Source organism: Tinamus guttatus, unplaced genomic scaffold (assembly GCF_059628265.1).
Source record: "Tinamus guttatus ecotype Peru unplaced genomic scaffold, ASM5962826v1 Tinamus_guttatus_pri_ptg000198l, whole genome shotgun sequence".
Taxonomy (NCBI): domain Eukaryota; kingdom Metazoa; phylum Chordata; class Aves; order Tinamiformes; family Tinamidae; genus Tinamus; species Tinamus guttatus.
Genome location: NW_028288732.1, coordinates 4,605,002 through 4,625,522, shown reverse-complemented (window position 1 = coordinate 4,625,522; position 20,521 = coordinate 4,605,002). Strand labels below are relative to the sequence as shown.

The following is a 20,521-nucleotide window of genomic DNA, read 5'->3' as shown; positions in this document are numbered from 1 at the left end:
AGGACCCGGGTTTTACCTCTGGCCTGCTGAATTGGTCATTTTTCTTCCCTTTTAAATGAGGCCAAAATGCTGCTTTTCTGCAAGGTGCTGTGAGTGCTGAAGGCAGATGTGTGGTAGTTGGCATTGTTTCTTTTCAGAAAATGACTATCCTTGCTTTGGCTGCTAGAATAATGAGCAGCATTTACAAGAACACAGTAAGAATTTCAAGACTGTGTAAAATTATCTCCTTCAAAAGAATACAAAATGCAGCTTTTAATAATGGAGGGTTTGGTTATGAGAGAAAGAAAAGCCCTGACTGTCTAGAGCAGAAGCCAAGCATTGAGTTGCTAAATAATTATTCATATAGAAAAAAATATTTCAGAATCATACTCCAGTGCCATTTATCCTGTGATATTTTGGTATGATACTGTGGCCATCTTACCTCATCTTCTAAAAAAAAAAAACAACCCCACCCCTGCTAGTTCCCTGTTACCACAGCAGTTTAAGGGGGCAGTTACAAAGTAAGGCCCTTCATAAATGTAATTTAAGACTTAATTTGAGCAATGAAATTAGTCCAGACAAGAGAAGGAAAGATGTGTGGGAAGATTATACCCTAGTATGACTTTCATGCCTTTTCTTTCTGGCAAGAACTTCCCTAATCAGAGTAGGGATGCTGAGCACACAGCCTGGAGCCACAACTCGGGGTGTAATCTGCAGTGCTCCCAAGAGCAACGCCCCAAAATCTTTGATAATGCAGACGTATTTTAGAATACACGTATGTTAAGAGTCAAAATTTCCACAGCATGCAGACAATAAATTCTGTGTATCCTCAACTTGTTTTCATTGCACTGCTCTTTCTTATAAGACTTACAGTCCAGAAGAGGGTTCCCACACAGTGGGACCACAGGTCTGTGGGGATGCACTGGAAGAAGGAGCACTAGCTCTGAGGTCCCTCTGCAGAGCACAGAGAACTCGCTCCCAGGCTCCTGCTCTGCATGTCCCCCTTCCAGCTGTTAGGCTGCTCTGGAGGAGAACATGGGGACCTGTGCTCCAGGGAGTGAACTGGATTCGGGAGCACTGTTCCCAGCTGGCTCTGGCAGGCCAGGAGGGTGAGGGAATGACTCTATCAACATGGGGATTGTTACTTACTCTTCATTTTTCACTTGTACAGGAATGCAGAAGACTGCACTAGTGCAAGTCTCAGCAAACCACTGCTGTCCTATATGGTCCCTTTTTTCTATTTAGGGCATAGATCTGGTCACTTCTACAGGTGTGAACAGTGTAAGCAGGGGAAAAAAAGGAAACAATACCTTGAGCGATTCACAAAAAAAAAATCTTAAAAAGGCTGTATCCAAAAACCATTAAACAATTTAACTACCCTCATGTGCACATGTTGTCTTATTCAGGTGTCAGTGTTTCCATCTGACTGTGATGATACGAATCTTTCTAAACCAAGACAAGGGAAAACAGGACACCTGGTTTAGTTTTGAATTTATAGTACAAAAAACAACTCTGTGCTGCAGGCTAATTAAAATATTAATATACCAGCAAACCATGTTCAGTAGCTTCAGTATTAGTAAAAAAAAAAAGTGGAGATTCCTGCATTATTTTGACTAAATGCTTAAGTTCAGTTACATTTTTTTTTTTTTTTTAAAAAAAGTCACCTTTGGCAAAAGACCATAAGCAGCTCATTAGCATGTAAAAGGTGAGCAGGGATACAGAGCACTAGAGACAAGGGGATTTACCCAGCCCTGCTCAGCTTCTCCAGGGATCTTGTTCTGCAGCCTCTCTTGCTGGGGGGCAAAACTGCTGCCCTGAGCACAAGTTCCTGTCTGCCTGGTTCTACTGCAGGCTGTAGAGAGGCAGTAACGTCCCCCACAGGCTCTCCTTTAGTTACCTCTGTGGTCTGTGACTGTTGCATTCCCTAGTGCTGCCAGGAATGCCCAGTACTACTCTTAGAGGAAGAGCCCTTTTCAAAAGGGCGTAACGTACTTAGTATGTTACTCCACTCAACTCATCTATGACCAGGGAACCCTAGAACTACATCTAATCACATTAAGACAGATTGTGCGTGTATGTATGCAATAGACAGGACTGCAGCAAGAGCAAGGTGTTTTCATAGCAAGAGGCTTTTAATAGGTTGGACATTGTTTAGCAACAATTTTTAAGCTCATTAGACGCTGGAGAAATGCGTTTAGATATTTTAAGGCCTTTTTTCCCCCCTTGGCAAGTGCTTTTTAGATTCCTTCCATACTGAAGGCTGTAGAAAACCACTGTGTAGACTTAGCCTACTTTACCAGAAGCCCGAGAGAAAAACCTCAAGCATCCATGAGTGTGTCAAACTGCCACCTTACTCACAAGTATTCTGAAACAGCTCCGAGCGCAAGGCTGGCGTTGGCGTGTTTGTCCTCGGCCTTTGCCCAGCTGGGTGTCCAGTAGTAATGCTTCCTGAGGCCGTGGGAGACCTCGGCGAGGTGCACGTGCCCATCCACTTCGTATGGCTCCACGTCTGTACAATGAGGCTTCAAGCGGCCACTGCGAATTAATTCTGAAAATGCCTGAAATCAAATAAAAACAAAGTCCTGCCATAAGATATTCCAGGAGGATGCTCTACCATCCACTTGGACTCCAGGAGACTCCAGAAGATAACAGGTTAGCAAGTACTTGATTAGTCCAGTCTATTGCTGTCCAGTGGATCTCTGGTCATTACAGCACTCTATTGTAACAATAAAAGGGTGCTCAGGTATCTTACACACTAGCTGGTATAATAAATAAAAGCAGCCCTCCCAAAAGAATTCAGAAGGGAACACTTACCATACAAGTAGCTTCATCAAAACTGTTCCCCCAAATGTAAATATAAGAAAGTTCCGTATTTGTTTTCATGGAGTCTGAAAGAGCTATGAGTCCTTTGCTGCTTATATTGTTGCTTGCTACTGCCAACCTAATAAAGAGAAAAAGTCATTGTGCAGGTACGTGCCAACACACCAAGTTCCCACACGTTATTTTTATACGGTTATTCATATCTATCAGGTCAAGTACTGTTACTAAATATCCTCCTCAGGCTGCTAAGACAGTTTGGACTATGGAATTACACTATTTCTCAAAGCACTTCCTTGACTCAAGCAGCAAGGTTATTCACTATTCATTTCTTCAGTGTCACTGACTTAGTGCACGGTGGCCAGGTCTTGTGTTTAGTCTGCTTTGAAGCCCAAGCCTTGGCACTTAGCCAGGTTAAGCTTTGCTCTTTGTGGAGTGGCAGTTATTTTTATATTAGTGAACCTGGAAGGCTTTCAGAGGCACCTAGCAGCCACCACCTCCTCAGTCTGCTACTTAAACTAATAGCTTCAGGTAACACCTTTGATCAGCTTTTACAGCCTCCTGGCTCATGGTTTAACACAGGCTACAAAACCTACCCTGATAGAGGGATTACAGCTCTTCTGGGCTCACCCGGAAGCTAACTTAAACACAGGATTGCCTTAAGTGTTGAAGATCAAAATCAACAAATATAGAGCCTTATCCCTGCACAGAATCTGATTACCTTAATATTGGGAAGAGTTGGAGACGTTGGTTTGTTACCCTTGTGCAGCATGTGACCTATGCATTCAGGATGCAAAAAAACCCAACACCACCAAACACCAAACAAGCAAACCCTTAAGATCTATTTATTTGTCTCTTTTTTTCCCCTCCCTCTTACAAGGGCAAAAACTGTGAAAGCTGTGAGTCAAACGCAAGATGGTGAGAGGAAAAGGAAATAAAAATTATGAATAGGACTGGCAGTACTGGAAGGTGACATGAGGCCTTCACACCCCGGACTGAATGTCATGTCTCTGCCCTTCATTTTGTTGGCAGGGCTTCAGCTGCAGCAAAGCTGCAGGGGCCTCGTGCAGTTCCCAAGGACAGGGCTCAGCACCCTCGAGATGCATCAGAGCACCCACTGGGGCCACCAGCCGCAGCGCTGCGGCTGGGCCTGCCAGCACCCTGTGCACGTGCCACGTCGTGGGGCACCGCAGATGGCACAAGGCACCTATGCCAGGGATATGAATCCCACTGTGCTTGCTGTGCTCATTTTTGCCTTTTCAGACCAAAAGGTTTTGAGCTTTTTGTCCTACTTTCCTATTTTGATCAGGAACGTTCCAAAAATTCAGTTCTGGGGTCAGTTCATCCACTGTTTCTTTTTTGCTCAGTGTTACTCCAGAGTTTCTGGGAAGTTTAATACTAACGCTTGAAGGGTCCTGTTGCACAACGCCAAGGCTTCACTCAGGTAGACAGCTCCAACATCTTCTATTCGGTTTGAATTAAGATCTAGGATTTGCAGGGTTTGGTTCCGTTTTAGCAGATCTCCTAAAATCTTCACATCATCACGAGTTATTTTATTACTGAAAGAGACACACAGGCTTTTTTGTTGTTTTGTTCGTTTTTTTTTTTTTTTTAATGAGATACTAAGAAAGAAAAGTAGCAAATGTTAACCTACGGTCTATGCCATGTAGTAACTCTTACCAGCTAAGATCAAGATATCTCAAGCTGCAGTTTTCATACAACGCCTCGCATAGTCTCTCTACACCAAATTTTTTCATTTCATGCTTGCGCAAATGTAATTCCACAAGAGAAGAGTTAGTTTTCAGCATCAGAGCTATGTGAACTGTGGTCTCTTCCTAAAAAGATACCATTAAGTTGAGTTTAATAAAAGCAAGTGTAAGATCCAGTCTTGCTTCAGCAAGAGATACACAAATAACTGCAGGATTTGCTCATCTGTCATAGCGTTCTATTACATATACTATAGCTATCTTAATTAGCCTGGAAACTTTTTGTGATGATACTGGAAAAAAAAAGCGACAAATACCAAAAAGATAATTCCAGATTTATAGCCCTATACATTCCTGCAAATATCAGGAGCATCAATATTTGAACCATTATGTCTAATCTGTTCCCCTTCCATCACTCACTACTCTTACAAAACTGCTCAAGTAAACCTTTGATAACTTTAAAAGTATTTTTGTTTTTTTCATGACACAGATCTACTACTTCATTAAAAGAAACAGGATTAACTATGGGGAAAAAAATATGTCCTGTCACTGTAAAACATAGCAAGTTCATTCTGAAGTTGTCACATTTAGTTAAGATAATAAATGAGTTCTAAGTCAAAAATAAGGCAAAAGCCCAGGGGCCGGTGATAAGAGTTGAAGGTGAGACTAACGACAAGGAGGAAGCCTTCAACAAATCAACAGCCAGTATTTTCAGTAGCAATAGTTTAAATCGACTTTCAAAACAGTGCTTAGGCTGCCTCAATAGGAAAGAAACAACTGAAATTCATCAACCTTAAAAACTTTGGGGATATAGGGAGACTGTTTAATTACTTCATTTTGCCACAGGCCAAACACTGTCTGTCCCACGAACACCTGAAAGCTGCTGTGGGTCTGGTGCAGACATCCCCCGGCAGCTCTGCAGTGAGCACTGGGCAGCAGCCCCGGGGCTGTTTGGCGTCTTCGGGCACTTGTGCTCACGCTCACCCCCACAGCAGCCACAGCCCTGGCGACTCTTCCTTAGTGCTTTGCTGTTTTGCCTTTGCTTTGTAAGGTTCGTTAACATTTGCAGTAAATTCTAGATTTATGCTCTCAAGTCCGCATGATGAACAACAAAACCAAAGAGCACCCTGAAGCTGGCGAAGGGCAGAGCCTGCCGGCCCCTCTCCTGGGGGCTCTGAGACCCGGCCATTGCTGTGCACTGCTCAGATAAGCAGCAGGCTTTGGTTCTTCTCTTTATTTCCTGCTAAACATCATTTCTCCCTCACTCTGCTGAGCATTGTGCAAACTCGCCATGTTGCAAGTAGAAATACTGGGTTCACCAATATTAGTATCTTCATTGGCCTTTTATTTGACAAATACACACGTATGAAGAAAGAAATACAGACACTTCAGTTAAACTAAAGCAACCTGTAACTGCTCAAGGCTTGGGGCAGAAAGAGAAAAGGTCTTCCTGGAATCACTTAAATTACTCTGTCAGGAAGCCCCTAGTCCAGGAGTTCTCAAATACTCCTGCACAGACTGTACTTACACACCTCGGACTGGGCTGCCACTGCATCTAGCTACTGACTCACCGCTTGGCTGTGCAGTAAGGGACGGTTCAGGTTTATTGCTTTGACAGACTCGTGTGGAGTGAGGACTGTTGCTATTGCTATAAGACTCTGTGTACCCTGAAAATGAAAATAAACTCTTTAGAAAAACCCATCCCATGACACAGAGACCAAGCTACAAAATTACGATGACTTCTCAGAACTGTTTGTCAAGTGGGCTCCGACTGGAAATACTCTTACTTCTGACACCACATATCTCAGAGAGGTGTAAGTGCATTAGAAAGTATTTACAGACACATAATGTATTTTCTGACAACACCAGGCCCTATGGAACAACAGAGGAATCAGACTGAGAGGTATAAATGACTAGGAGCTTCGGCAACTCATAAAATAAAAAAGCAAGAAAAAAAATGCGTCTCAAGGAAATCCTGGTTCATTTAGTTAATAATGTAGTTTTTTTCATCTGATTTATGGGAGAATGGGTTTGTGCATGTTCTCCAAGGTCTTTGGTAGAAGTTTTGGCTAGCTTTTATCCATTAAATAAATTCATATTAAATGCATTAATGAAATACAGACTAGGATACCGGCCAATCTTTCCCCCTGCCTCTTGAATTTTCTTCTATTTTGCTTACTAACTTATATTTAGGCTACTTTACAATTAGATTTATCTATGCCTAAAGCTATTTTACTTTAAATCCACTATCTTATCTGCACTGACTACATTTTCCTTGTTCAGGTATTTGCAAGACCTTTCACATTTTCTAAAGCACAATTCCTGCTTTAGTTTGGCAAAGAAAAAAAAAATCTGTAATTTCAGGAGACTAACATTTTTAATAAAATTATCACCTGACCCCAGGTCTCTCCCTGCTTCCAGATACAGTCACAACACTTGGACTACAGTCAAACTTACTTCTTCTGCCCAACATATCTCTGTTGTCTCCCAAAGGATGAATAGTTTTAACAGGAAGACTGAGTGCCGCAACTTAATTTCACTTCTAGGTTGGTTAGAGCAGGTTTTCTTCAGCAGGGCAAGAAAAAGGATGTAGCCCAGGCAGGGAAGGGAGCCACTTCCCCTTGCAGCCCCGCTGAGGTCACCCCACAAGGGGAAACCACGTCAGGGAGGTGTCCGGCCTCGGAGCGGCAGCTTCAGCAGCGCCAATGCCAAGTGGTGCCGTGACCCCACGTCACAGGACCCGACTCCACGGGCGCTCTCCCAAACCCACCTTACCCTTCCAGCACATGCTGCAGCAGTATATATGCAGTATTTAAAATAAGTGGCAACAGATGGCCTGTCCCCCCTACATAAGCATTGCAGGTCCTTGGCAATACCCTTGAGATACTATTACTTATCTCATCACTGATAATTTTCCTGGGTTACTCACCAGATCACAGTCCCCAAGATCTAGTTTCTCTAAGACTGAATTGATTTGCAGCATTGAGGCGAAGTACATCCCACCTTTGTTTCCTATTTTGTTTCCAGTCATTCTCAAATACAGAAGTGTTTCATTCCGCTAGACAAAATAAATAAAAAGAACTTAATTCCTCTGCAATGGCCTGAACAGCAACACTGTCCTATCTCCTGTGAATCCTGCCGGTTGTCACACAAAGACAAAACATCCCTGCACAATAATAGTGTCTAGCTGATGGCGCTGAGTAAGCACTTGGCTCAGGCTCCCCACAGCGGAATCAAAAGCATGACAGTCTGGATGGAAAGCCTGATTATTTGAGAACTTTTGTTCCTCTGATGGGGGCTCCCGAATTTCAGGCTTGGAAATATACTCCAGGGAGAAATTTATGCCAAAATAGGCAGCTGAAATGCAAGTTATACTAAAACTGATTTACATCAATTAAATGTGCTTTTATACAAAAATATAGTTTGTTTTTAGAAACCAGGAGTTTGCTTTGTTTTTTTCAGAGGCTTTTAACCAGAGCCACCAAGGCCCAGCGAAGGCAGTTGCCTTCAAGGGCAGTGATAGCAGCCCTGCCTGGCGCAGTCAAGCCCATGTGTTCATCTTAGTAGGAGTCAAGTCTCCCCAGCAAAACCCAGAACTGCCCTGGGAGATCTAGAAAAGCTGGCGCTGGGGGTGTCATGTGCACCCAACGTGGCACCGTCCTCTCGAGAACCTTAGTGTTCTGGAGACCCGATTCAGATTTAGCTGAACTTAGCTCAGGGTTCAAGCACCACGGAGGAGGAAGAAAGAGCTCACGCGAGTCATTTCACAAAAACAACAAACCTTACGCACAAGCCTCATTTCCTTAGGAAACCAGGCTAAAATAATAACATGTTTTTATGCTGCTGCTGTGATACAAAGTTTTGAAAACATGTCTCAGGTGGCTTGAATCGAGGCAAGCACTGACAAAGTTTTTCAAAGGAAAAAGCTCGGAGCATTATTGAGCAGTTTTAGATCAGAAATGAGAAAGAAAAAGCAGTTTGGGCTATTGGAAATTATGGATACTAAGGAAATATTTCATTTTGATAAAGAAAACAATGCCAAATTTCTCACACAGAAGAACCCAGATATAGGATAGTTGTGATAATTAAGTATTAATAGCAACTGAAGAGAACAACTTTGTCTGAAATCTGATCCCTGAGGTCTGCTGTGGAAAAACAAATTACTTCTGTGTAATAGCAGTAGTCTGAAGACAGAGTGACATTTTAAGTCAACTTTTATGTTGGCAGGGCATCTAGTACTGTTAATCAGAAATAAAAAATAGCAAACTAGGTGCCACTGCCCAGATCACCTAGATCTGCACTGCTGGTGCAGACTAACACTCACCTGGAGCGCTCTCGCTATCAGCTCTGCTCCACTCGTGCCAATATCATTAAACATCAGGTTAAGGTAGCGCAGAGTTGAGTTCTCCTAAGGAACACACAGTGACAAAAAGCAATTATTTTTTTCCCCCCTGTAGAATGCCTGCACTTTTCAAAAAGGAAAAAGCTTACAGCTTCTGCTTTTCCATGCCTTTCAGGCAACCCCTGATGTGGAAGTGGTTAAAAGAAATCCACGTGCATCAGATGATGAGGGAGACACAAAACTGTGTTGGCTGTGGGTGCTCTTGGGGCTTATGACCAGCACCTGGCTCAGAGCAGCTGCCTGGCTACCCACATTACCAGACCGGGCGGGCACTCGTGCCCAGGTGCAAACCCCCAGGCAGTTTGTGAACTTAATGGTATTCCTTGAACTCTACTAACGTAGGTACCGAGCGGCAAATCACCTTTTAGAGGTGGATTTTGGTGCTTTCAGTAGTGGGACGGCAGCACTGAAGATGCCAGTGTTTAGATCCACGAAAAGACAGAGATGAAGTATCTAAAGCAAAGGCCCTGGCACACTCGACACTACCACCTCACCCTTTGCTGAATTCAACTGCAAGCCTGACACCCCCTTCCCCGTTTATTCCACCTTCCTTTCCCCCGTTTATTTCACCTTCCTTTCCCATGACACACCAGACAATGTCAAACAACTGCCTCTTCTGCTACCAGTACATGAAAATAAATTACAAATTTCCCCAGAGAATGTGATCTGAGATTATACTGGGATGGATTTAGATGTGAAAGTCAAAATTAATGGAATTTTGCCAATACAATGCATTCTTGTCTCAAGCGCACTGCAGATAAATATTATCATAGCCAAATAAATCACGCGTTGATGAAAGATGAACATCATTCTGGTACCTGAAGGAATTTCGCCATGTGCTTTGCTCCATCATCAGTTAATACATTATAACGCAGGTCCAAGCCTAAAAAAGATGAAGAATGCGACAAATGCATATCTACAAGGAACTGATCTCTAAACAAAAATAAACAAGCATGAATTCAGGCTGAAAACAAGATTGCTTTCTTTTTTTCCATGTATGTTTGAAGTCATAGTGCAAATATGAGAAAACATACCTGTGACAAACACAGTATTTTGTAAGACAGCAACAAGAGCTTGAAGATCTTCATCTGTAACTCTCTGCACTGGTACTAAACGATTATTTCCAGCTATTTTTAATGTAATCCCTTTTGTCCATCTGCTGTAACATGAAAAGGAAAGGACCTCAGGAGAAGGAAAATTGTACAGAAAAATGAATTCTCTCTCCAGACAGGGTATCTATCTATGCTCGCCCTCCCTGGCACGTTTCCTGGCAGTGTGTGCAGCTAGCTTGGGTTGCCCTGCGACGGGCAGCATCAGTCAGGCTGCACACCAGTGTTCCCCTTTTTGATATTCTGACCACACAGAGCCCCTGCACACCGACAGCAGGAATGAGCAAGAGGAGGGGAGAACACGTGGCAGTGAAGGAGACCAACCTGGGGGCTTCCTCATCATCTCCTTTTTACTTGTTCCCTTTCATTCAGCCTATCGTGCCTCAAGGCAACACTAACATTTCTTCCTCGGGTTCTTTCTGCAGAGAAGAGCCAGCTTTGACCCTACAAGCACCTCTGAGGAAGGTCTATGTAGCCATATAAAGAGATACAGCCTGGGGGGCTCACGGCAGGATAGAGACAGCTCAGGGCAGCATTCCCAGATGCAAACCAATGGATGCAGCCGAAGATTTTTAAACAGGAGCAAGACAGAAGGGAGTTGACTAGACTAGGGGGATGACTAGACACTGAGTTTGGCTTCTCTAAGGGACATAAAGGCACCATCCTGTACATTTTTCGCTTTTTTTGATTTTACTGCTTGTAAAGCTGCCTAGAAAGGATATATAGCTAAAAAATCCTGCCAAGATGATGTCAAGATGAGTTAAACCAGAACTTCTGCAGTAAAAGCTAAGGTTGATTTGTGTTCAAGCCTGAAATTGCACAAACTTTCTCTCCTACTCTCTTGCTTAAGGCTTTCCAAAGCATCTGAATCACGCTGTGTGTTATTTCCTTACGTTTTATCATGTTTATCAGCTTCCTGAAGCATGTAAGCAATGAAGGGGTTTTCGGGCTGGCTCAAGCTCTGGCAGGCCTGCAAATACTGCTGGTGAAGACCTGGAAGACGCGGCATGACCTGCTCAAGAAAGAAACAAACTGTTACTGCTCGTATCGTTACGGTAGCTCAGCAACATCTCCAAGGACCCAAACTGTTTTGCCAGGTGCTGCATAACAATAAAAAATGGGTTGGTCCTAGAAGAGTTGTCTCAGGATGTTGCAGAAAAATAACAGGTACAGCAGATATGTGGAGAAAACACGGGAACCAAATGCAGGCTCCTGCACATACATCTGATTTGCCATCATGCTGAATTGGAGCCTAATACAGAATGAGTATTCACGGAGCGGATCCAGCCCCACGGGCTGTGCCAGCGGATCGGGCGCCCGCTGCGGTTACCTGAGCAGGTCGGCGTGACGCGGCGCTGTGGGGTCGGCCTCAGCCTGCTGAGCGGCACAGTCGGGACTCACCGGCACGCAGGGGCTCCCCTCGGGCTCGCACTGCGAGGGCTGCAGCCTCCCAGGGCAGCGGGAAGGTGAGCGCGGCCAAGTGGAGGGTTTGGACAGGATCTTCCCCCTGTGTCGCCGCGTCAACGGGCCGCAGCCCCCGGCTCCTCACAAACGCACGGCCGGATTCTGGGCCTCGGAGATGCAAACGCAACGAGAACCTGACACCAGGGCCCGGAGCCCGGCCGGCCACCTCCAGCAGAGAGCAAAGCCTCGTCCCGACCCACCCGAACCGGTCTGGCCCGCGCACGGCACGGGGTGCACGGGACACTGAAACCACCCGGCCTTGCTAGTGAGCAGCCCTGCCCGAGGAAGGCGCCGTCAGCGGGCGCGGGGAGCTGCTCCGCTCAGATCCAAGGAGATCTGGCAAAGGCCAACCTGTCTCCAGGAGGAAGGTGTGGGGCAGAGCACGATGACGACTGCCCTCCAGTCGCCACGGCGACGCTGCCTTCCTTCCAGGCGAAATCCTCCCTTTTGCCCTTTTTTTTTTGCCGGTGACGGGCTGAGTGGGAGGCCCGGCCTGTGTGGGAGGCGCAGACAGGGGGCTGCTGCCAGGCACAGCATTCCCAAGGCGGCAGCGTTCCCAAAACAACGGCGTTCCCAAGGCTTCCATGCAGCCGCCTCAGGATGTGGCACTACCAGCCGGCCAGAGGCGGAGATGCCGCCCGGGGGCACCGCACATCCCCTCTTGAGCGCTTTGATGCGGGGGCACCATTTCAGAAGGGGAATTGCGTCTGCAGGGTCAATGCCTTGCACGACTGTCTGGGAAAGCCGGGTCTTTAGCATGGCCCGTGTGTCCAGGGTGTGGGCTGGGTACTCACGGTCTCCACCTCCAACCACAGGCAGGGGTCGTTCCTGAGTAAGAGAATTCAGAACTAATGACAAACAAAGCACCTGGCACAATGTCCTGATGGGACTGTACAGCTCCGTGTCACCCCTCTCCATCTCTTGTGCCCCCCAGCCCTCCCCTTATCCCCTTCACTGGCATTTCTGTAGCTCAGAAACCCACATATCACAGACAGAGGTACCCCCGTTTCATGATAAAATTCACCAGTTTTATCATCAGTATACAGAACCAAGAGTTCATCCGGCCCCAGACTTAAACAATGTCACCATCCAAATTCTGTTTGTTGGGGCACAGCAGCTCAGAGCTCTGCACTGGGTATGTGCATTCAGCTTTCGCCCTCAGTGAAGGACAGCAGGTTTTTGCAAGGACTCTGTCCCTGAACACTGAGCTCTTCCAATATTTATTCAGAGTAGGAAGATGCTGGAGTACTGTTGACTTTTTCTCTTTTTCTCTTCTTAAAGTGGAAATCAGGAGCAGAGATGGCTGAGTCTCAGCAGAGAGGCAGCTCCGGCATACAGGGCACTCGCTTCCCCAAAGCCAGGACCGTCCATTTTGAGAACAACCTTGTTGAGGATGCACAAGAAATGCCAGCAAACGAGGTGCCGGAGGAGGCAGCTCCTCCCTCCATGCATGTCACAGACAGGGTATTTTTTATTGATTTAGCCAATAAGCAGCAGACAACCATCCCACTGGAGGTCCTGAGGCTGGAAGATCTGGAAGAGCTGCACGCGGAGAGCAACCAGATCGAAAGCATCCCGAAAGACATCAACCACCTGAGCAACTTGAGGGTTCTCTACCTGGACCAGAATCACATACAAGAGATATGTGAAGAACTGGGAGAGCTAAAATGTCTTCAGAGCTTAGATTTAAGTAACAATCCACTGTCGTACAGTTCGCTGCCTGTTATCAGCAAGTTGCAGGCCCTCCGTCAGCTCAGGCTCTATAACGTAAACCTGCAGGAAATCCCAGTACAGATCTGCAAATACCTACATCATATCGAACTGCTCGGACTCTCTGACAATCACCTGAAGCGTCTGCCCAAAGAACTGGTGAACCTGACACAACTCAGAGAGATTTACCTCCAAAAAAACAGATTTGAAAGTTTTCCCCTGGAGCTTTGTCATATGGTTAATTTAGAAATAATAGATCTGGAACAAAATCTAGTCAGCGTCATCCCTGAAGAGGTTGGCTCTTTGACAAACTTGGTTAAGCTATTTTTAGCTTTTAATAATTTATCCTCCATTCCTGACACACTGCAACACTGCCAGAAACTAACCGTGCTGGATCTGTCTCATAATCTTCTCCACAAGCTTCCCGAGGGCTTGAAAAATCTCCCTGGAGTGGAAGAAATCGGACTGTCTGGTAACAGTCTGAAGAAGCTCCCACGTGAGATCTGCAGCTGGATGTCCCTTTCCCTTGTTTACTTGAGGAACACTGGACTGCGCACAGTACCAAAGTCCTTCACCAGATTAACCAGTGTCAGGATACTAGATTTGAGTGAAAATCGTTTTGATGAGATTCCTAAAAGAATGTGTGATATGAAAAATCTGGAAATTTTGGCCCTGGATGACAATCAGATACATGAGGTATTTGTTCTTTCCATTTTTATTCTATTTATTTCCTCCCTTTTTCAAAATCTGTGTTCTTTGTTTCAGTTGAGTGCCACCTTTCCCTACCAACATGGGATGATACTGCTTCTGTCCAAGGTCTGGGAGATTCATTTCTCCTTTTCAGCTTAGTTAGATGCAGCTCCTTCCTTAGCATACACTTACCCATGCAGTATGTGGCTGCCTCGTGTGCCTTCTTAGTCCCTGCATTTTCTCTGGAAGCGTCACCTAAGTCCCATCAGGCCCAAAAGCTCTGAGTGCGGATGCATGGGTCATGGGTAAGACCCATGCTTTTCTCAGCAAGTGCTCTATTTGCCCACTTTCTCATATTATCAGTAAGGGAACACTGGTATATCCTGCACTTTAGGGCTTGCTTTGCTGACTGTTGTTTGTTGAAATGACTGCGAAAGTCACTAGAGCCCCGGAGTCCTTGGACCTCGATTACAATGGCACTCAGTTTGTTACCTAATCCTGATATCCTTATCCTACGTAACTTCTTGGCAACAACCACAGAGTACTCAACTAAGGGAGAGAAAAGAAAGAATGTGGAAACTCTGACCTGTCCACTGAGCAGAAAGGATGAAATACTGACTGAAGGGACGGGCTCAGGCTTCTTGTGTCTTTTTCTGCATATCTTCAAAATAAAGAGTTGCAGTTGTGCAGAATCAATGTGTCACAAACTGAAACAGAGCAGAGGGCAATTTGAAAATGGGTAGGATGCTGTTAATACCTTTAACACAATTAACATTTGCTGCTCATTTGATAAAAAACAATTGCATACCCTAAAGCTATAATGACAATAATCATGGACATCCTCCTTATAGAGCTCACAATGCACCTCCCTTTGATTTTCACTTGGGCTGTTTTCTTCTTATGAAAAAGAATCACTTTCAGATTTCAGTCATTTAAATTACTCTCCCTGGCACTGAACATATAAAGACAGTGAAGAAGCAGAAAAAATGTTTCTGCTAAGAAATAAAATTAACCACATAGGAAATCTTTCCAGGAGAGGAAACAACATGGATTTTTTGCCAAAGTTTACACCATACTGTGAGATATAATGTTGTATTAATGAATGGAATATTCCATGTACCTCCATCAACATTAATGCAGCTTCATAGCTTTTTTCTCAAGATGCTTCCCTCAATATGAAATCCCCAAGATTACTGTTTAATTGACATAATGTATCTTCTTAATGACTGTGTCTAGATACCCACAGAGGTGAAAGAACTGGCGAATCTGAAGTGCCTTGGCCTGTCTGGAAACCAATTCAGTATCTTTCCGAAGGAAATATTTCTCCTGAAGTCATTAGAGAGATTATACCTGGGACAAGATAAAGGAATTAAACTCACAAGTCTGCCCGGAGACATCAAGGAACTGCAGGTAGGAACAAGACATGGGGGAAGATCTTGGACTGCTGCAGCATGGCACTTCTGTGGACTTCAGCAGCTCCAAACACAGCACTGGAGGTTCTTGTAATCTCTTAAGGCAATGAACCTTCAAGGAGCCCACAGGCTGCAGCAGCAGGCCAAGGCTGTCAGAATAGGGATAGCATCAAAACTCAAGCGTTTGAAAGCAAAATCTACTTATTTTCATAATACTATAGTCTTTGGTCAGAATCACAGACTGTGTGCTCCTGGGGCACAATGGCAAACCCCACCGTCTACTGCATGACTAGGCACTGCAAAGCCTGGTGTAGTGAGCCACAAAGCAAATGCTTTGGCTCCTGACTCTTTCCCTTCATATATTTTCCAGAATCTGAAAGAACTGCATATCGAGAACAACCATCTGGAGCACCTGCCTCTAGGCATCGGCTTGTTGACCAACCTGGAAATACTCGACTGTCGCAACAACTGCCTTAAACGGATCCCGGACTCCATATGCCAAATACAAGGTGAAATACAGTCTTTGCATTTGTGGCCACAAGGCCACAAATTCCAGTAAACATTTTAGGAAAAGGAGGGAGAAGGGAAGGAAGGAATGCAGTGCATAGTTCAGGGCACATCCAGAAATTTTAAGGGGGTCAAATAGCACGGAAGTTAGAAGTGGGCAGGGATATTCAGTGCACACACTCATTACATGCACAAGGTGAACAGTTTGGGCTTCACACATGCTGGTTTATGGGGAACACACAGCAGCATCTCGCACCAGTCCTGCTCTTCGCACTGCAGCTCTGCTTTTTGTGTATCCAGCTCTGCAAAAGCTGCTCGTGCAGAACAACCAGCTGAGTCACTTGCCCGAGGACTTGGACACTCTGCAGCAGCTGGAGCTGGTGCTTGTGGATGGGAATCCTATGAGCGAACCTCCAATGGAAGTGTGCTGCCAGGGGACATTGCCCATCTTGGAATACTTACGGGAAAGAAGGCGTAAGAAGGCCGTGATCCTGAAGGTAAAAGGGTTAAGAAAGTCAGTGCAACAAAAAGACAGAGCTGAGCTTGTAGTAATCAGATATCTACTAGAACAATCTACTGGGCACTCTAAAAAACATCTTAAAACTTTGCATGCATCACCTGTGAAGCAGGTGACTATTACTGATCATGTTAGGGCACGGAGCCATCTGGAAATGCAGCACTGGGCATCATTCACAAACTGAACAGGAGGCTCTAACTGCCCCACCATGATGTGGTGAGCAGAACAGTCCTCGCAGCTTGCTACAGAGCTTTCCCTAGGTCCTTGTGCTGTGGAAAGGAATGTTAGCGTGCCCAAACATTGAGTGGAGTCTCTAATGCAAAGATGCAGTTAGCTGCAGGTGGCATCTTGTGCTCTTGCTGACTGCAGCTCGTCAGAGTTGGTGTTCCAGGGTGCAGCCACATTGAACAAAACACACTTTTTTTGTTCTTGTTTGTGTGTTTTTTCTTTTCCAAAAGATCAATTTGTACCACTAGTGGGCCATAGACTAAAATTACTTAGAATAAATACAAAGCTGGAAAGAAAAGGCAAACTCTCAACTTTTGATTCTTCTCAACTTGCTCTCTGTAATGTCTGTGATTATTCCGTGAAATAATGAATTTCTCCCAAACTGTTTTTTTGAAACTCTGGGCTAAGTAGTGTCATTTTGAGATGTGCAGACACGGTCATTCACTATTCTAATAAAAGGGTCTGGAAAACAACAGTGTTAGTGTCTTCTCTGATAATGAATCTCCCTTGAAGAAACAGCACACAGAAAAAAAGCTAGAGAGTAAAAAGGCAGGTGGCTGGCAGTCCATCCTAGCTGAAGCCAATGTAGACTCATTTTTTTAAAAAAGGGATTTTTTGGAAACCACAATATGCCTGGCTTTTTGCACCAATAACAACCATTAGTAATACTGTTCCACATGTTTGCTTTTACCTTTTCCTCAAGGTAACCAGACTATTCCTCCCTTTTTCAGGTCCGGAATCTGTGGCGTGGGTTGATGGTCAAGAAGGGGATTAGACCTTTCCTGGCACTTAAGACACTAATGAAACAAGGAAAGAAGGGGAAAAAAGGAAAAGAAAAGGGAAAAGAAAAGGGAAAGGAAAAGGTAAAGGAAAAGGGAGGAAAAAATCCTGTAAAAGGAGCAAAAGCCAAAAAGTGATATTTGGACAGCAAAGCATACAGAGCTCTTTCCTGTTACATGAAGGGCAGATGTGAGCAGAGATAAGTAGGGAACAAACATCATTAAAGCATTTGGATCAGCAAATATTACAATGAAAACAGATCATTTTGGGGCTTGTTTTTGTGCTTTTATCAACATTCACTCCAGATAAATGAGGCTGATTCTGAAATACTGAGATTTGTCATTCTGAATGCATGTTGTCTCCCAGCATACTGACAGCTGATTAACTGGAAATGAATCTGATCTGTAGGAGATTGGTTCTTTGTTCTGAATCCCAAAGTATTTTATATACAATTCTTAGAAATCTGTTTCTGATCAGCAAGGTACATCTGTATCTAGAGTGAAACAATACTTGCAGCCACATACACCAGTAGTTCTTCTTCTGTATCAGAAAAGATTAATTCCTTGTTTGGAAACATAGAAGATTCTAGGCAGTGAGAATGCAAGCACTTCTATCAGAATGTGTATTACCATCTTGTCTCACAGAGGTGTCAAAAAAAAAAAAAAGAAAGAAAAAAGTTTTAAAAGTATCTCTACACTTTTGCAGAAATGCTCATGATGCTTTGGCTGCATGTAGGTATAGCAATCTGCACGACTGCAAGCTGTCAGGTCCTCAGGGTTATAGCTCATCTGTGAGATATCTTGGTAACGACTTGTAAATTGTCTGTGTACAACAAGATTATTTGAAAACAGTGAGCTTGTAGAATGCAAAATTCTGCAATGATTCTGGGTCCTGCCATGTAGTAACACCACTGCTATTCAAAAGATGCTCCTTGCTGTAAGTCTAGCATGCAGAATACATACGTAGCCATACTGTTCCAGGGCACTTCGCAGACAGCAGTCTGTCCCAGACTGGTTCTTGTCCAGTTTTTATTCAGTATTGTTCAGTGCTTCTCCCAAACCCTCAACATTTTTACTAGCAGTGGAACTAAGGTGCAGAGCCAGTCTGTGAGCAGCCACTCACTGTACAGACTCAAAAGGCACAAATGGGTGCAAAACCTCTTATTTAGCTTATTTGCTTGTCAGAACTGCAGTCCTGCTTCCTCACCTTGTCTGAGTTGGTTCAAAGAAAGAGAAATTGGTCGCTGGAATAGGTGGTGACTGCAGGGTCACTAATACACAGCTCTTTCTAGAGCTCCTTCTCCAAAACTGCTCTTCTGAGTGAGGTGAGCTGCATCTGCACCCAGGGTATGGATCTATTTTCTGTTTGGCTCTTGAATCTGTTGAAACTGAAGTCTCATTAATGTGCCTGCCAGTTAGGACAGAGCTCGGGACTTCAGCTGAAGAAAACGAGGATTGCTCTACCTTTAAATTCTCCATTTTACTAGGTGACTGATGCTGTTTTGATTGGTTGGAGGGGTCTTATGAAAACCTTTCACCCTAAGTGAAGGCATAGGTAGGATGATTCGGGCAGGGACTACCGACGAGGAAAACCTTGGAAGAGAGATTTCAAAGAAGACTTGAAGATAAAAGGTACATATACGTGAATAGAGAGCTTTCCACTGGGACAAGAGGCATGACAGAATCATGACACAGGACAAGGAGGACATCATAAAAAGCAAGTGGGGAGCTAACCATGCTAACCATGAGTCTGTACGGTGCTCTGGAGCCGAGAACAAGGAACCAGAGCATTACACAGCAAGAAATCCCAACACTGATGTCCAGTCAAGGCAGAAAGATTACAACAGACATTTAACATTAAATGTGTGCCAAGTACACTCCTAAACTTACAAGTCCAGTTCAAATGGGACAGGAATGTTTCAGAGAGATTCTCACAGAATGGGTAGAGACACTTTCTCAGCTGAACCCAAGGTCTATTTAAGCAGAGCCAAGAAAAGGCAGGTGACTGCAAGAAGAGATTGGTGTGCAAGTGTTTAATAGACACAGCAGTATTTCTGCATTAGAAGTAACTCTCCTGGCTTGATTCACCACTTGAAAGACTCCAAGAACATCAGCCCCGCATGAAACGGAAACCAGAACTCTTTGCTTCCTTCCAGAAGATGAGGATCTCTGCAGGAAATAGCTGATCACACACTGCAGCACCTCCCTGATACCTCTGACCAGGCGCTCCGGTCCATCTCACGTTTCTCAGAGCTGGTTGTGCCAAGTGGATTTTACAGTGGAACTGAAACTGGAAGGAGGAAATTGTAGGAGACCTTCACATGAAATCAGGGATTAAGCAAAGTAGCAGCACGAGCACAGCATGCTTAGCTGCTATCTATGCCCCACCAGTCAGAAGTTGATGTTGGAAGAGTCACTGAGTCTGAAAACTGAGTATTAACCTGTTTCTGCGTGTGGGAATTTGCTGAGGGTCCCAGGAAACTAGGAGAGTGCCACTGAGTGATCCTGCTGTGCCTTTCCTCCAGAAGATTGCTGCAACATGTAGACATGCTCAGGGCTAATTGAGGGCTTTATCCCTCAAGCTCAGGATTTCTCTAAGACTCCTCACTCAGTGGGCAGATCTAATATCTTTACTTCCTAAAATATCTTACCAATGAATAATCCCGTTGCAGCCACTGAATCCACGTGTGGGCTGACATGCTCTATGACATGGGTGATTATGCCAGATTTGGGCTTTGTTTAAGCAAATCTAATAAAACCCCCCCAAAGAAATTATCTAATAAAGAGACACACAAGTGTCCCGAGTCGGTGCTTGCACTAATGGGTCCCAGGCTCAGAGCAGAGTGCTGCTCCTGGCTAGATGCTGTCCTGGGGCTTTGAATAACAGACTTTGCTTCCCTGGGCTGATTTCTTCCATCTTTAAGGCAAGGATAAGAACACTGCCTACCTCACAAGGTGTTGCTAAGGTTAATGGATTAATCCTGAATGCAGGAAGCATGAAGGCACTAAGGGGATTGCCATGGGCCTTGATATGCTGCAGATGAGGCCCATAAACCTGGAGTTTTGACTTTGTGATGTATTTCCTAAGAGGGTCAGATGGTGCAAAAGGGGTAAGGCTGAAACAGTCCAGTATAAGAAGGACCACTGAAAGTATCTTGAAATATTTGCATAGCCTCATCCAGAACATTTATGGATTGCTCT

General features: G+C 44.6%; 2 protein-coding genes across 2 annotated transcripts; one reads left to right on the top strand and one right to left on the bottom strand.

Moving 5' to 3' along the window:
* Window positions 1-2,333: 2,333 nt before the first annotated feature.
* On the bottom strand, window positions 2,334-12,236 carry LRRC34 (leucine rich repeat containing 34). The gene is made up of 11 exons (XM_088523819.1): window positions 12,090-12,236; window positions 10,907-11,025; window positions 9,939-10,060; window positions 9,723-9,787; window positions 8,827-8,910; window positions 7,432-7,560; window positions 6,074-6,169; window positions 4,477-4,631; window positions 4,200-4,355; window positions 2,794-2,920; window positions 2,334-2,537 (listed from the first exon to the last, which is right to left on the bottom strand). The coding sequence occupies exons 1-11, from the start codon at window positions 12,234-12,236 to the stop codon at window positions 2,334-2,336; spliced, it is 1,404 nt and encodes a 467-aa protein (XP_088379945.1).
* Window positions 12,237-12,854: 618 nt separating this feature from the next.
* On the top strand, window positions 12,855-17,509 carry LRRIQ4 (leucine rich repeats and IQ motif containing 4). The gene is made up of 5 exons (XM_010220045.2): window positions 12,855-13,883; window positions 15,114-15,287; window positions 15,660-15,798; window positions 16,097-16,293; window positions 17,273-17,509. The coding sequence occupies exons 1-5, from the start codon at window positions 12,882-12,884 to the stop codon at window positions 17,456-17,458; spliced, it is 1,698 nt and encodes a 565-aa protein (XP_010218347.2). The 5' UTR covers window positions 12,855-12,881; the 3' UTR covers window positions 17,459-17,509.
* The last annotated feature ends 3,012 nt before the right edge of the window (window positions 17,510-20,521 follow it).